Genomic DNA, 13,106 nt, shown 5'->3' on the forward strand with positions numbered 1-13,106 from the left:
GAAGAACAAACTCAAAATCAGACTCTCTGTATTTCAATTAACTGATTTGTGCTCTGATCTCTTTTGTTTCTGAATTGCAAAGTATCTCTCTCTCTCTCTCTCTCTCACACACACACACACACACACACACACACATACACATATTAAATACATTGGTGTAATTTACATCACTATTCCCTCAGTGCTTTTTGTCCTAAAGGAAAAAAAAACCTGTATGGAACCCACATCCTATATACTCACTATTCTTTCCAAGCACTTTACCTCCCATTCCACCCCACCAGTCTGATAGATCCCTTTAAGTCTCCTTCCATTTAGTAGCCAGTCCATTTACAAAGGTCAGTTTCTAACTGTTGTTCTCAGGCATTCTCACTTCTGCATGATCATCAGCCAGTACCTAGCCTTTCATTAATCTGCATCTCATGAAAAGATGGTGCCTTTGGAATTCAGCATCCTAGAAGATTGTATGACTTCATTAACCTGCACTACTACAAAAGTTATACTCTCCGATCTGAACTGATCACTCAGTGATTTTCTGTGGTCCTACTCCTTTCCACCTCAGTAATTTCCTCCAAGTCCCCATCAGCTTACTTCTCTGTCAATAGAGGAGATCCTCTGTATTAAGAAAGTTGGGCTGGGGTAAAACTCAGTGGTAGAGCACTTGTATAGCATTTGTGAGGCCCTCAGTTTGTTAGGCCAGCACTGATTTAAAAAAAAGAAAAGAAAAGAAAATTAAGATCATTGAAAGTGAATACCTTAGTCTTTCTTTCTTTTTACAGGCTGAGTGTCCCTTATCGAAAATGCTTGGCATCAGAAGTGTTTCAGTTTTGAAGTTTTTCCAAATTTGGGATATTTGCATAGACTTTAGTGATGGAACATCCCTAATTTGAAAATCTAAAATTCAAAATGCTCCTCAATCCAAAACTTCAAAAGTCATGTCATCACTCAAGAAGTTTTGGATGTGGGAGCATTTTGGATTAAGGATTTCTAGGTTAGGGAAACTCATCCTATACTTCAAAAATACTTATCTCCCTCCTCCTGTCTTAACTCCAAGCCTTACTGGTTTGTCATCTTGGGGAAAAAACTTGTTGCCAACTCTGGTCACTTCAGTCAGTGCTACTGTTCCATTGTTCTTTTTACAGCCTAATTTCTTGATGTGAGAAACAATCTTTGAAGACCTCAGTTTCCTGGCTTTACCCCCACCACCTGAACTGGAAAGTTACCTGCCTTCCCACCAACTACAAGGGCCTCAGCCCCTTTTTCCTTGCCCCCTGCTTCTGGTTATCCCTCTTTGCTCACAGCTCTTAGTAATGCAGTCAACCCCTGCCTCACCTCCCAGTACTCCCTGTGTCACACAGCTTTGTGCTCCCATAGCACATTTGTTTATTCTGTTTACACCTAAAGCATTGCCTTCTTTGTCTTTACCTTTCAAAATTCCTACCATTGTTAAAAGCTCCACTCCAAAAATCACTCATTTATGAAATCTTCCAGATCATCTAAACCAAAAACCAAAAGTGATTTTTCCATCCTCATAACATGAGAGTAGCTTTGGCATAGAGGAAGGGTCTCAAATACTAAATATTAAACATTCTTAAATATTTAATATTAACTATTACATAGATTGAAATTTTTAATTTTAAAATATGATTAGAGATGGGTGCAGCAGTGCAGGCAGGTAATCCCAGTGGTTCGAGAGGCTGAGGCAGGAAGAGGATCATAAGTTCAAAGCTAGCCTCAACAACTTAGGAAGACCCTGTGTCAAAATAAAATATAAAAAGGGTTAGGGAGACTGGGGGTTGTGGCTGAGTAGAGTGCTTGCCTACCATGCATGAAGCACTAGGTTCAATCCTCAGCATCACATAAAAATAAAATAAAGGTATTATGTCTACTTACAACTAAAAAGTAAACATTTTTTAAAAAAGGGGTAGGGATGTGGCTCAGTGGTTAAGCACCCCTGGGTTCAATCCCTGGTACCAAAAATAAATAAATAAATAAAATATGATTAGAAAAAAGTACATCAGCTGGGCGTGGTAGCTCATGCATGTAATCACAGCAACTCAGGAGGCTGAGGCAAGAAAATTACAAGTTCAAGGCCAGCCTCAGCAACTTAGTAAGATCCTGTCTCAAAAGAAAAAAATTAAAAGGGCTTGGGGATGTAGCTCAGTAGTAAAGGTCTCCTGGGTTCAGTCCCCAGTTCTAAAAAAAGAAAGAAAGAAAAAGAAAAATGCTTATCAAAATGTTGGTAGTAGCTATCTTTGGGTGGTAAGTTTATCAGCAATTGTTAACTTTTTTTCAATACTTTTTAATGGAACGTTTTCTCAGTTTTACGTTGTGCCTAGTTGTTTTAGAAATTGAAAACTAAATAGCCACACATGGTAGCACACACATGTAATCTTAGGGACTCAGGAGAGTGAAGCAGCAGAATTGCAAGTTCCTGGCAAGCCTCAGAAACTTTGCAAGACCCTACCTCAAAAGAAAAAATAAAAAGGGCTGGGAGTGTAGCTCAATGGTAGAGCACCTCTGAGTTTAATCTCCAGTACCAGAAAAAAAAAGGAAACTTTTATGGTGTAAAGTAATGCTCAGTTGGTCTGAAGTCATAGAAATTAGAGCAATCATAGTACATTATGCCGATTTTCTTGTCTCAGGGTCTCACCCTCCCTAATGAGTATTTGGATCATTTTGGAAAGATAGCAGGGTCCCCTTCAAGGAGTTAGTCAGTGCTATTAGGGCTAGTAGAAATCATTGGTTACACAATACAGAAGTGTATCTGCAGGCCTTCTCTTTTCGTTTTGTTTGGCTTTTGAACTGGGGATTGAACCCAGAGGTGTTTTAGTCCTTTTTATTTTTTTATTTTGAGACAGGGTCTCAGCCATTGCTGAAGCTAACTTTGAACTTGGGATCCATTATCTCAGACTCCAGAGTCACTGGGATTACAAGTATGCACCACTGCACCCAGCTGCAGGCCTGCTCTTATAACCTCTTGCTATTCTGTAGACAGATGCCAGGATCTGCTCTGAGAACTGTTTCCAATCCTATCAAGCTAATCATTGAGAAAACACTAACAGGAGGATCAAATAGAAACCCACAACATTCTGAATACCAAATAGTAGCTGTAGAATATTTTATGGTACAGTTGTTTTTATTCTGCTTTGAAGGCCTGAATCAGAGTATTATAACTGGCCACTTATCTATCATAGCCTAACAATTATCTGTGTTTTTATCTGTAGTTTTTACATAATTCTTAATTATATGTAGCTATCACATTTTAACTGGTTAATTTACTAAATATTACCTAAAGTAATGGAGAAGTTGTCTCATTATCAAATATAACTTTTACTTCCTCAACTGTTCTCTTAAATAACTGTGGAAGAACTATTTGTGATTAACACTTTTCCAGCAAGCACTTGACACTGTGTAAGGATATCTTTTTTTAGTTGTTGTTGGAACTTTATTTATTTATATGTGGTACTGAGAATCAAACCCAGTGCCTCACACATGCTAGGCAAGAGCTCTACCACTGATCTACAACCTCAGCCCTTCAAGGATATCTTTAAGGTCACCAAATATAATTTCAAAATTCAGCAGCTAATCACAGGGTTGAAAAAAATGGGGGTGCATTTTAACTAGGGCTATTTCTTTTTATAAGGCAACTTCATTGTGGGAAAATTTCCTAAGAGGTATAATAGACATTGTGGATTCAAAGGCAATTTTATTGTTGAGCCAGAATTTTCTTCCTACTCTTTTGCATTTAGAGAAATTGCTAAGCTTTGTTCCTTCCATCAGTGAAGGGAAGTATAACCAAGTGTCACTTCAGAAAGACCAAGATAGTTAGGTGGAACTATTATATTTTAGTCTGCAACATCAAAAGAAAGTACCTAGATTACATGCAATAACATATCCAGAAACCTGAAGAATTTTAGTTAAACATGGAAAAATTGCCTGCAGAGAATGTATATTATCAAGCTAAGTGTGCCAGTCCTTTTCAAACAGAATCCTAGGCCCACTTCCTGCTATAATGTGTCACCAAGAAAGAATATGGCACTTTCTCTCTCTTGGAGATTCTTAAAAGTCTGCCATCCAAATTTTATGTCTGCTTCTGCTCTTCTGATTTATCACCCAACAGCTCACTTTTGTCTTTTACCTTACCTTTTTCTAACAGCCTTGGGTTTTGCCTGATTTAAGGAACAAAAGAAGATGGGATTGGTTTCTTCTTGAATATTTTCTTTTTTTTTTTTTCTTTTGGTACCAGGGACCTAACCCCAGGGGGCTTATCCACTGAGCCACATCCCCAGCCCTGTTTTGCATTTTATTTTGAGACAGGGTCTCACTAAGTTTCTGAGGGCCTCACTACATGCTGAGGCTGGCCTTGAATTTGTGATCTCTGCCTCAGTCTCCGAGTTGCTGAGATTACAAGTGTGCAACCACCACACCTGGCTCTTCTTCTTTAATATTTTAAACGCCTGACCTGCTCCGTCTAAAATTAACCCCCTGTTTTTCTTCTTTGTGTGCTACAGCTCTTCCTTGTATTTCTCTTCAAGCCCTTATAATCTGGCTTGTTAATTATGTATTTCTTTATATCTCCTTTAGTCAGAAGATCCTTATAAAAGGAACTATTTTATTAAACTTTGTTTCCCCTCCTCTCTTCCGAACTGTGTAATTTGATTATGAGTTTCACACATGTGTACCTCTTTGAGCCTAAGTAGTGGTTGCTTCCACTCTGCCCCTGCCCCTGCCCCTCGAGCCTAATGTGTGATTCTACCCAGGCTACTTTTTTTTCCTAATCTCTCCCCACCATAAATAAAAGTTTGTCCTAAGGGATTCTGTTTAAGGTTTCCTGAAGGCCTTCTCTACTCAGACAATTCCTACTGCTATTTTTGTTTCAATGTCCCTGACTACTGGTCTTCCATCCTCTCCCTCCTTTGTTGTCATCAAAGGTTGGGGGGTTTTTTGTTTTGTTTTGTTCCATTTTATTTTCATTTTTATTTTTTTCCACCCGCCATCTCCTCACTCTCATAGAAAACAAAGAGTGTGCTGCAGGCCATGGAAGGAAAGTTTTCAGAGTCCAGCTTTAAAGCAGGCCGCTGAGCTTGTTAGGTGCATGGTCATCATCCCCTGTTGGCCGGGTGCTCTCTGCCCGCATGACTGTTACTCAATGTTAGAAGGAGATGTCTCCGGCCCTGCTTCCCAGAGTTGGAAGGTTGAAAGGCCATGGGAGCTTGTATGTGCTGCCTCAGAGATGCCAGAGGTAGCAGGGGACCCAAGCTGTTCCCCCTTTATGTTTTCATTACTAATAAATTATAAGCATCCTTCATTTGGATAATTATGATTGCTACTAAAGTATTACCTCAAAAGGTTCATATTCTTGGGTAAAATGAGTGCCTTGTCTCTCCTCCTTAATATTCTTGTTGAATTATGCATTCTGTTTCTTGCTAATAGTAGAAGTGAAATCTCTTGTGCTTCTCTCTAGCTTTATTAGGAGACAGAACTAATTTTAAAGAAATGTCAAACCATGAATGCATTTATTTCCCTGAACTGTTGATGAGTAACTGCACTCTGGGGCAATGAGAGAAGAAAGGAAATGAGAGGAGGGATAAAATTTATCGAATGCCAGGTCCATATCCAGGGAATAGGCAAAGTGCTGAAATCGTCTAATCTCTGGAAACAGTGAGATAGACCTTTTCCCATTTTACAGGTAAGACACCAAGGCCCAAAATTACATAGCTGAGGGATGGAGCCAAGATTCAAAAACCTGGGCCTGATTCCAGAATTCCTGGTTTTGCTTTAGAAATCATCACTGTTACATTCCATTTCTAGAAAACAAAATGAACTAGGTCTTGTATTCTTTGAAACAGAAAAAGAAATCATCAGTGTTAGAGAAGACTTGCACAAGTGCCAGGGATCTGTGCTAACCTTCCAGGATTCAGAACTACAGAGCTGTTTTTCTTCTTGCCACTGTCTCCCTTTTCCCTTTCTCTCTCCCTCTTTCCCTTCTCCTCTCCTTCATTTCCCATGTTCTCTCCCCACTTTTCCTTGCCATTGCTCAGCACCCTCCTTTCTTGCACTCCCTTTCTCTGACAGTCTCTTCTTTTCCTGCCTACCTCTCCCCCACTGTTCCCCATGACCCATCACCATTGTGTTGTTTTGTCCTACCCTCTCCCCCTAAAAAAAATAAAAATAAAAATAAAAGCTGCAGGGGCTGGGGATGTGGCTCAAGCGGTAGCGCACTCGCCTGGCATGCGTGCGGCCCAGGTTCGATCCTCAGCACCACATACAAACAAAGATGTTGTGTCCGCCGAAAAACTAAAAAATAAATATTAAAAAAATTCTCTCTCTCTCTCTCCCTCTCTCTTTAAAAAAAAATAAATAAATAAAAAAATAAAAATAAAAGCTGCAGAGGTGACACTAAACTTCCTTCACAGGAGAGCTAACAGGGGTTCTTACCACGTGCAGATCCTTCTGGAGGATGTTTGTGACATGAAAAATGTTAGTGTTTCAGAGCTTCCTGTCCTGCTTTCCTTGCAGTCTGGTTTCTTTATTGGGTGAACAAAGTTGAACAACTGAGGGCAAAGCCTCCTTTCACCTGTGGCAGATGTCTCCCAGACCACATTCTCTTACCCAAGGAGCCTGGCACCTTCCTAAGACAAAAATTCACTTAACTACTTTTTTTTTTTTTTTTAACAAAAGCAAGAGCCTGTTACCAAAATGACTCTTAAACTCTTCTCAAAACTTCATTGCAAAGGAAATGAAACTATTAAAAGCCCATTGCACTGTAATTCAGGAAATTGAATCAACTTGTTTGGAGCCATAAGCAGAGGAAGACTTGAGCTGTACTGAGCCACATATTATGAGACTAAACAGTGCCCTGGTCTGAAATGATTCCGCCATGCAGAGGAGTCATGAGCTGTCTCAGCACAATCATGCATCTCTTCAAACGCTTGCTTTCCTTTGCTACCTGAAATTTCAGTTTTCTACACAGAAAGAACACTTTGTGAGATATTAGCACTTTGGGTGATTTTTTAATCATTTATTTAGATTTTCATTACTCTTCCTGTAGTATTTGTAGAGTGAAATATCTCTTTAATAAATAAAGGATATATAACATCCAGATTTTGAGGGGACCAGGGATAGCTCAGTGGTAGAGCTCTAGCTCATCTGGCTGCATGAGGGTTAGGGTTAGAGCCCTAGCACTACCCCACCCCATCACCACCAAAAATACACACTCCAAAAAATGTGTGTCTTGAGCATGAAGAATTTCATATATAGGTGTATTTATTCAAATAAATATTAATTATTAAAGCAGGGCAATGGGTACATGAGGGTTCATTAATGTTGTTGTGCCTACTACTGATATATATTTTTTTCTTAATAAAGGCTACAAAAATAAAAATTTTTATAATTGTGCAGATAAAATTAACTCACATTTTCTCTGTTCTTTCTGTACTGCTCCTCTCTGAGAGTACCTATTTAAAACACTAGTCAAATTGAACACATTTAGGACTGAAAAAAAAAAAGGCAGGAAGTAAAGTGCAGTTGAACTTAAAAGCTCCATTATGCTGCTCCTTAGAATAATAAAGTGTCTGACAAAATAGCCACAATCACACTTAAGATTCTAGACTGCTGTTGAAATAGTAAATACTGCTTTGGACCACGCAAGAAAAGCACATCGTTTTTGTTTTTGTTTTCCTAAAGCAAACTAAATCTAACTCCAGAGCCTCATCCCCAGAGTTTTCAGTAAGTGCCATATCACTGTTTATAAATACTCTCTTTTTAAGAAAATCTATCCAAAACTTGTAATTGAGGCAACAAGTTTGCCATGTGCCTTTCTATATTCTGTATTGGAACATTTATAAGATCTCCTAAAAATCTTTGTGCTCCAGGCCCTAGACAGTATGATAGCCACAAGTAGTGGCTATTGAGCCCTTGATATGAGGCTGGTACAACTGAAGAACTGAATTGAATTTATATATATATATATATATTGGGCTTGGGTTGTGGCTCAGCCATGGAGCACTCACCTAGCATGTGTGAGGCACTGGGTTCCATCCTCAGCACCACATAAAAATAAATAAAATAAAATAAAGGTTTTAAAAAAAGGTTAAAAAAAGTGTTAAAAATACTGAGAACTTAACTAACTACAACAAACAAAATCTCAATTTTTATATTTTACAAATTACAATGTTGTATATACAATGAAGTTTTTTGTGGGTTTGTTTTTTGGTTTGTTGTTTGTTTTGGTTTTGGTTTAGTTTTTTTTTTTTGATACAGTCTGTGTTGCCCAGGCTAGTCTTGAACTTGTAGGCTCAAGTGATCATTCTGCCTCTGTCTCTGAAGTAGCTGGGACTATAGGCACAGGTCATCATGCTCACCCTAACAGTGGTTTGAATGAAATGTTTTATTGAAACTGACTTCCAGGCTAGGGTCGTGGCTCATGGTAGAGCTCTTGCCTAGCATGTTTGAGGCAGTGGGTTCAGTTTTCAGCACCACATATAAATAAATAAATAGATAAATAAATAAATAAAACAAAAAGGTTCATCAACAACTAATAAAAAAGATTCTTAAAATGACTTCACTTATTTTTTTAAAGTTTTTAAAATGTAGTTAGTAGAAAATTAAAGTTATATACATATATCTCATATTTCTATTAGACAGTACTATCCTAGAGTTTATGAGAAGGAAACTTTATCTGACTATTTATTCCTGACTAAGGTCCAGGCTCAAGTTAGATGTTAGCCTGTAGACGACTAATAAGTCACAAGTAATTTCTATTCATAACTAAAGGCAACCCCAAGAGTTCTGATTGTATGGCTGCGTAGGTATTAAATAGTTTTGCATCTAACTTGGTAGATATCATTCATGTTTTATTTTTCTTAACAATTTAACTAAATTATCTGATGGTTGTACCAAGAAGAATTTTGTTACAAGTCAAAACTTTGATTATTTTAGTCTTTCCCAATTTTCTAGCTTATACTAGAAAGAATGATTAGTCCTACCCCAGGCATGGTGGCTCATACCTGTAATCCTAGCAATTCAGAAGACTGAGGCAGGAGAATCACAAGTTCAAGGCCAGCCTCAGCAATTTAGTGAGGGCCTATCTCAAAATAAAATATAAAAAGTGCTGGAGATGTGGCTCAGTACCAAAAAAAAAAAAAAAAAAAAAAAAAAATTAGTCCTATTGATCAAATGATACAATCAATGTAAACTGAAGTGTTGCTCTGTGAACTATTTATGTGTGTATCTGGAATTAAGTTTCATTGAATTGTCTTGCTTTGCTTCCCTAAAATCACAGTTTCGGGAACTGAAAATACTGATACTGAGTAACAACTGTTTTCTTTTTACATTATCTGCTCATATGTTTATGTAAATAAAGGCAAAGGAACTGTAATATGTTTTTAAATTCCATCCCTAAAGAAAACTTTGCAAAGGTCCTCATACCAGTGCTGACCCCCAGAATTGCCTTACTGTGGACAATGTGATCTATTGTTCTCTGTACCACATTGTCTAAGGAAGAGGCTTGCATGTTTTGTTTGTGATCTTTTATGAGATCCTCTTAAAAAAAAAAAAAAAAAAAAAACCTGAAGCCATTTGATAGTAGATGTGTTACTATTTCCAGGTAGGCAAAACTATTTGTAGCTTTCTGGAACACTTGCTTTGCTAACTACCCCTCCCTTTTTTGGTACAATACTGGGGATTGAACCTAGGGACCCTCAACAACTAAGTTATATCCCCAGCTCTTTTTATTTTTACTGTGAAACAAGGTCTCACCAAGTTGCTAAGGCTGGCAAGGCACTTGCAATACTCCTGCCTCAGCCTCCCAAGTTGCTGTGATTACAAGCCTGACCACTGCTCCTGATACTCTGCTAACAGTTTGAGTCAGGGTAACAAATAGGACCATGCTATGCATTGCGTTGTGTATTTTTTGTTGTCTGCTTGCCCATGGTGTCAGCTCACTACTGAGAATCTAAGGAAATAAGACAAAAGTAGAGGATAGCGTAGAAGACCTGAGGTTGAAGCTCCAAATCTTTTAGCTACCAAAATAAATAAAAGAACAAATACTGTAGAGTTGTAGCATTGGCAGAAGAGATGGTGTAGAGTGAGTAAAGCTGAATCCCCTTTCTCTTTACCCTTACCCCTTTGTCTTTTGCTTCTAGAGATTTGGAAAATTGCTATGACCATGAATTATTAGGCATGATGTTTTATTTTACTAGGTTGGAATGAAATATAGAAACCTAATCCTGAAACCCGGGGGATCTCTGGACGGCATGGACATGCTCCAGAATTTCTTGAAACGTGAGCCAAACCAAAAAGCGTTCCTAATGAGTCGAGGCCTGTGTGCTCCATAAACAGGATCTTTGGTAGCAGTCCATGTCTGGAGGACAAGTCGACGTCGCCATGTGTTACTGGCCTGGAAACTGAAGGGAGTTTGCAGATGAAAAATTAGATTTCTATTGACTTCTTTTTTTTTTTTTATTTTAAAACTTATACTTATGTAAATGGAATTATAAATACTGTGACCTAAAAAGACCTAATTGAAAATAATTGTACTATAAAATTTCATAAAAATGGATTTGATTTCTTTTGATAAAAGTTTCATATGAATGTAATTTGATTTTTTTACTATTATAATCTAGATAATATAATGTAAGAGGGCCAAGAATTTTTAAATTGAATCATATACATGATATAATTTGATCCTTCTTATATCTTAAAATTTTGTACTTGGGATTTCTGAACTGATAAATGAATCATCAAATTCCTCTGGTAAATATTTTCCTGGAGCCCTGAGTCAACTTTGATCCTCTGCCTCCCTGTAAGGTGTGACCTTGCCTTTGCCTGCATGCCTCAAGGCCAAGGAAATACGACACAGTAATTCCTTTATCTTTGTATACCAGGCCTCAAAGTTCCCAGCTTTCTGCCTCTTTATGTTATATTCCCCCATTTGGGTTTGTTTTCCTTTCTAATCTTCAGTTACAGAGTACCAAAAAAAATTTTCAGTGTGACTGCACTGGTCTAATGTATATTACAAGTTGTTTTTGTTTGTTTGGTACTGGGGATTAAACCAGGGGCACTTGATGACTGAGCCACATCCCCAGCCCTTTTTATGTTTTATAGAGAGACAGAATCTCCCTGAGTTACTTTGGGCCTCACTAAATTGCTGAGGCTGGCTTTGAACTCACCATTCTCCTGTCTCAGCCTCCCCTATTGGCTGGGATTATAAGCATCTGCCGCCAGCCTGGTTTATTGCAAGTTTTTGTATCTTGTATTAATTAGAGTCTAAATTCCATTTCAGCACACAACTATTTTGGTATAGTTGCCAATTAGAACATAAAGTGAGTTCAGACTCTGTGTGTGTGTGTGTGTGTGTGTGTATATATGTGCACGAATGCACACATGTACGCAGACTGGCATTAAACCCAGGGGCACTCTACAACTGAACAAATCTTTTTATTTTTTGCTGTGAGACAGGGACTTCTTAAATCACAGAGGCTGGACTCAAACTTGTAGTCCTCCTGCCTCAGCCTCCTAAGAAACTGAATTTAATGTCAAGTGCTTCCTGCCCAGCTAGGCATCTTTTTTAGGGGCGGGAACTCAGGGGCACTCGACCACTGAGCCACATCCCCAGCCCTATTTTTATTTTATTTAGAGACAGGGTCTCACTGAGTTGCTTAGCACCTTGCTTTTGCCGAGGCTGGCTTTGAACCACAATCCTCCTGCCTCAGCCTCCTGAGCCACTGGGATTAGAGGTGTGTGCCACCGCATCTGGCCTAGCCAGGCATCTTTTTGATTCTCATGTTTCTAATAAGGGGTAGTGATGTTGCCTCTTTTATTGATCACCTTTCTGCAGATGACAAATAGACATGTCACAGTGGCTATTTAGAGTTCAGTAGGGAAGAGAGCTGGTGCTAATGTGGCCATAAAGAAACTGCAGAAGAGGAGTCAGTTCAGGCAGAGCGTTTGAGGACAGCTGCTCTGCTCTGGTGCTATGAGGTACTTAAATTCGGCCTTGGGGAAGAGGCTCCTCCATAGCCTGTTTCATCTGGTGATTTTTTCTTTTTAAGTGAACCTTTAGATTTCTCTTTAACTCAGTTTACTGTGGGCCTAAATTCCAATTCTGCAGCAGAGCAATAAACTCATAGTACTGATTTTTCCTATAGGAATCCACTCACTAAAAAAACCAAGACAGGATTTTTTTTTTTTTCAGTAAACTTGTTTTGTGTTTGTTGTCATTGGAGTGGAGGTGCTGCTGGGAATCAATTGCAAGGCAAGTGCTGTACCTCCAAGGCACAACCCAGACCCCAAATAAACTTTATGCTCTGCATAGAACCTTTCTTTGCTCTTATCCAAGTGGACTTTGTGTTAAGTTAAACAATTATTATGTTACATAATAAAATTTAAGACAGCAGGGTAAACCAAAAGCTGTAGCAGCAACACAGAAGGAAATTTTGAGACTAATATTGCCAAGCAAATACCTTAAAACATCCACATGAAATCCTACCTTCCTTTCCAAGATTAGTTCCCTGGCCCTCACTCTGCGTCACTGTCTCTGGTCACCAAAGCTGTTTTTGTGGTATTTTTCTCTCCTAGACTCAGATTCTGTTTTCCACTTTCAGACAAAAACCAAAAACTCTCTTCAGTTTTTTCTCTTGCCCAATGTCTTTTTCACAATGACTTTGGCATTTTAAACCTTCACTTATTTCACATGGAAAAACTAATTGTTGTGGAAAAGATTGCACACAATAAAGTTACATTATTGTCCACGAAAATGAACTCACATTTCTTTCATACTTTAATGTTAAAACTAAAATGCATGACAGAGCAAAAGCACGAAAGTGTTCTTGTTTAGGTCTACCTCTAATATTTTAAGTCTACCAAAGTACAGAGCAAAATCAAATATTCATTAAAAATATTCACTAACATAATGAAAAGATAAGGACTTACTTTTTAAAGCCTTCTTAAATATGTCTATCCATCAACTTGTTCTTTTTCTCCCTTGAGTTCAGGGAGTCAATGAGATGTTCTGAATGGAGAATACCTATAAAAGCTGCAATTGGGCAAACTTACAATTCATATTTATGATCTGAGCCACATATAATAAAGTCTTTCTTGGTTAT

At 38.2% G+C, this 13,106-nt stretch overlaps 1 protein-coding gene across 4 annotated transcripts in view; it reads left to right on the forward strand.

Moving 5' to 3' along the window:
* Nln (neurolysin) overlaps positions 1–12,758 on the forward strand; it is a 101,883-nt gene extending 89,125 nt beyond the window's left edge. For all 4 annotated transcript variants that reach the window (XM_058583073.1, XM_046456142.2, XM_058583072.1 and 1 more), the window contains one exon: positions 10,203–12,758. In XM_058583073.1, the coding sequence (XP_058439056.1) occupies positions 10,203–10,219 (17 nt within the window). In that variant the 3' untranslated portion in view covers positions 10,220–12,758. The remainder of the gene's footprint in view (positions 1–10,202) is intronic.
* Positions 12,759–13,106: the final 348 nt, after the last annotated feature.

The sequence above is a fragment of the Marmota monax genome, unplaced genomic scaffold (assembly GCF_021218885.2).
Source record: "Marmota monax isolate L192 unplaced genomic scaffold, Marmota_monax_Labrador192_F-V1.1 WCK01_AAM20220418_F8-fsc00130, whole genome shotgun sequence".
NCBI lineage: Eukaryota > Metazoa > Chordata > Mammalia > Rodentia > Sciuridae > Marmota > Marmota monax.